The sequence below is a fragment of the Nuphar pumila genome, chromosome 10 (assembly GCF_984573655.1).
Source record: "Nuphar pumila chromosome 10, dmNupPumi1.hap1.1, whole genome shotgun sequence".
In the NCBI taxonomy this organism is placed as follows: Eukaryota; Viridiplantae; Streptophyta; class Magnoliopsida; order Nymphaeales; family Nymphaeaceae; genus Nuphar; species Nuphar pumila.
In genome coordinates, this window is record NC_143258.1 from 9,326,445 (window position 1) to 9,330,267 (window position 3,823).

The window sequence follows — 3,823 nt, forward strand, 5'->3', positions numbered from 1 at the left end:
TCTCATGTCTTTAGCACTCCATTGCTTTGTGGGGATACCTCATCCCATGCTTATGTAATGCTGAACTTTTACTGGATTTCATTTGCTATGGCAATCTAAAGGTGGCTTTGAAAAACTTTTGGTTAATATTTGGCAGAATAAGATTTCTAGACTTGGTACGGATCTTAACTAAGAGGTCTCAAAGTTTGAATCATGTTAAGGAAGCCAATCAGGTGCAATCACATTTTACATTTTGAGTTTGCCGTTGCACCTAACCAACCTTCATCCCTGAGGTTGTGGGGCCAATAAAAAGTTGGAGGACGAATCAAGTGCAACGGCACACTAAAGTGAGAGATGTGATTGCACCTCATATGCCATCTTATAATGTAGAGTTAAAAGGGACGCTGTCCAGGCTTAAGAGATCCAATTGAATTTATTTTGCAATTTGGATAATTTTGTTTGGGGTCTTCTTAGTGGACATTGGATCTAATTAATTAATCTATATTTGAAATTTAAAAGTTTATTAAAATTAGGATGTGTCTGTTTAATTGCTTGTCAAAATAAGAAGTTTGATTATACTAGATACTATTCCTCTCAACAAAAAAAAAAAGATTCTACTGCTTATAGCATTTTTATCAATATGATTTGTGAACCAAACCCGACCCGTTAACATTTGTACTAAATGCCTAATGATCATCTATTCCAGAAAGAGAAATTTTCTATCATGCATGCAGACAGTTATACTGCAATTAATAAGTATAAGGTAGACCAAAATTATTGAAAAAAATCGGCATGATTTTGACAAGTTTCAGCAGAAGGTAAAAGGCTTGTTTTTCAAACTCAATAGCTGGTAAAGATTATTTTCTTCCTCCAATCTGGTGAACGACCCCCCTCTCTCTCTCTCTCTCAAATCTTATCTCCATCTCTGTCGTACGTCCAACCTCCCACCAATCGATGGCGCTCTCCCTGCAGCTCTCTCACCCATTCCCTGCCACCCTCTCCCCACCCACTTCCACCACCACCACCAAGCTCCCCACCAGCATACCCCTCCAAAGGCGCCCACAAGCAGAACCCAACAACGTTGGCGGATCCTCCACCGACGACTCCCCATCGGCGCCGGAGCCCGCCGATTTCGACGCCCGGCTGGCACAGATCCGGCTCAAGTACCGGAGCGGCTCCGGGAAGAAGGCCGAGGTGAGAAAATCCAAGAAATCCGGAGGTGGGTCCTCCTCGAAGAAGGGCGGCCTCTTCCTCCCAGCCGTCCCACTCAAGGAGGCCATCTCCGGCGGCCTCAAGGTGGATTTCGGGTTCTGTCCCTACACTGAGCGGCTGAACGGCCGGCTGGCCGCTCTGGGCCTCGCGGCGCTGCTGCTGGTGGAGCTCGGTTCGGGGAAGAGCCTCATCAACTACCACCCGGCGCCCGTGCTCTTCCTGCAGGTGTACACGGTCGCCGCTGCGTCGTTTTTGTATGTAAAGTATGAGAAGGAGAGGATCAGTGTTTGGCCAGAAAACAAGAAGTCCGGTGCCTCCGAAACTTGATGGGGCTTTTTTCTTTTTCTTTCGCTCAATAATTCCTGTATTTCTTGGTATTTTCTGACGTTCGTTTCTGTAATTTTTTATATCTCCTCCCTCTTTGGTTTATTTTTTAATCTAAAATATATCCTCGTTCCATTGAAGAGGTTTCCGCAGTGGGCTTTTAAGCTTTTTTTATAACCCTCACCAAAGGGAGGGAAACCTTTCTTTTTTTTACAGAGAAAGCTGGGGGTTAGGTTATACCATACCATAGGATTCGAACTTGCAACGTCCCAATACAAGGTGACCTGCACTAACTGCTCCTGCCACACAAAAGGATCGAACCAATGACCCTGGAAGAGTGATATCTGCATGAGATCCAAGCAATTCAAACTAAGGCCCTCAAATCTCTCCACTTTTCTAGGGACTAGAGAGCCCTTTGCAATGTCAAAACAGGGCACTAGCAATATGGTTTAGCAGAGGATCGATTATGTTGGTTTGTTTTTCAATTGATGAAGAAAATGTATTCTAGTAAATGATTCTTAGTCCGATTAGAAGAGTTTTCAATTGATATATGGGCCTGTTTGGAATCTGTAGTTGGGATGGGCGTTTATGGAGTTTATGCATTTGAAGAAGTGGCAGCTGCCAAATCCATGATTTAGTGTAAATACAAAGGAGAAAGGGCCTCACTTCCGATCCCAAATGCATAAACTCTCATCCCAACGCCGAGATTCCAAACAGGACCACCAAGGTAGTTTGACCAAGATTTTAGCCGGGAGACGACCAAATGCATAAACGCCCATCCCAGCATCGAGATTCCAAACAGGCCCTAAGGCTCAGTTTGAAAACAGGTAATCAGATGAAAATTATGCATTTGAAAAAGTGACAAGTACCACCTTTAAGACTCTGTTTGGGGGAGTAGTAAGGCTCTGTTTGGGAGCGTAGTTAGGTGCAGTGATTGAGGATTCACCAAATCCTAAGCCGAGTTGCCGGGAAGGGAGACAAGTTGATAGCATTTGGATTGGTGTCAATCCATTTAGGAGATTCAGTTAAGTTTGGGTCAATTTTAGCTTGGTTAGAATTCCATTGTGTTTGGTTTTGTGAAACAGAACCAAGAACAGGGTATTGGGACTAAACCACGAGTTCTAGACCCTGAGCAAAACTCATAAGAGCAAGAACCAGTGGGTTAAGAACCAAACCTAGACCCATAGAAACCAGGTTTAAGACTTGGTTCTCCCTCAAGGACCGAGTTTCTGCATGAACCAATTTGGCAAACTGATTTGTCTAGTTTCCCAACCAAGGAGGAGCCCAACTAGATGGTAAAACCCATGAGAGGAAGCCTTCGACTGGCTGAGTCAGGTAGGAGCCTCCCCTGCAAGCAATGGGAGGGCCTCTCCCATCGGCGAGTTGGGTTTCCCCTAGCCCCTCCCTTCCGGTGATAAGTCATCAGTCAGGTGCCGCCAACGGCCCTGTAACACCCCCGGCATTTCAAAACTAAGGGGGGTTTTTTTATAATTCTTTCTTAACACATCAGAAGACTTTTCGAAACATTTCTAAAGTACTCCTAATCTCGAGCACATCACAGTTTAGAATCAAACCATAAACATTTCAAATATAACTAAAATAATTTTATTAATTCTAAAATTGAAATTTCAAATTTTACAATTAAAAACAACAAAATAGCAGAAGAGTCATGTACGGTCCATCCAACAAACTCACAGTCCCTATGTACTACGACATCCACCCGCCTATGCATGCGAATTTAAAAAATGTATAAAGTACAGAGCGTGAGATACATCATGTCTCAACACAATTTCGTAGGCCCTTAATAGGTCTCAACAAGCAAACAACACAACAAATAGCGGTTATGTTATCATCTACGTAACCCTTTATGGGTATCAACAGGTCGGGTTTGGTTCAGACTCACAGGTGAAACCAGACTTGACCTTGATTTTTGGGTATGGTATCACGTCTGAACCCGAGTTTAATCAGACCCACCATAAGAGAAACCATGCCCAGACTAGATAAGAACTACATGAATCTGAACTAAGCCATACCTGATAAAATAATATTTTTTATCATTTTTACATTAAAAAAATTATGGGTCTTAATCGAAACACAGGTCTGGTATAAAATTTTGCAAATTATACCTGGATCCATGTATTAATTGGACCTTAGAGTCCAAACCGGAGTCTTAATTGGGTTTTCTTATTTATCATCATACAAGGACCATATACCCATTGACACCTCTATAACCCTTACATTATCCTATGATGATGTGAGCATAAAAATTATATACATATAATCCACACATACTTTGATGCATACGCAA

The 3,823-nt window shown here is 42.6% G+C and overlaps 1 protein-coding gene across 1 annotated transcript; it reads left to right on the top strand.

Moving 5' to 3' along the window:
• Positions 1-853: 853 nt before the first annotated feature.
• On the top strand, positions 854-1,667 carry LOC149823453 (FKBP-type peptidyl-prolyl cis-trans isomerase). The gene has a single exon (XM_090018844.1). The coding sequence runs from the start codon at positions 934-936 to the stop codon at positions 1,516-1,518; it is 585 nt and encodes a 194-aa protein (XP_089874970.1). The 5' UTR covers positions 854-933; the 3' UTR covers positions 1,519-1,667.
• The last annotated feature ends 2,156 nt before the right edge of the window (positions 1,668-3,823 follow it).

Coding starts and splice junctions, on each gene's coding strand:
- LOC149823453 (XM_090018844.1), top strand. CDS start 934: ATGGCGCTCTCCCTGCAGCTCTCTCACCCATTCCCTGCCACCCTCTCC.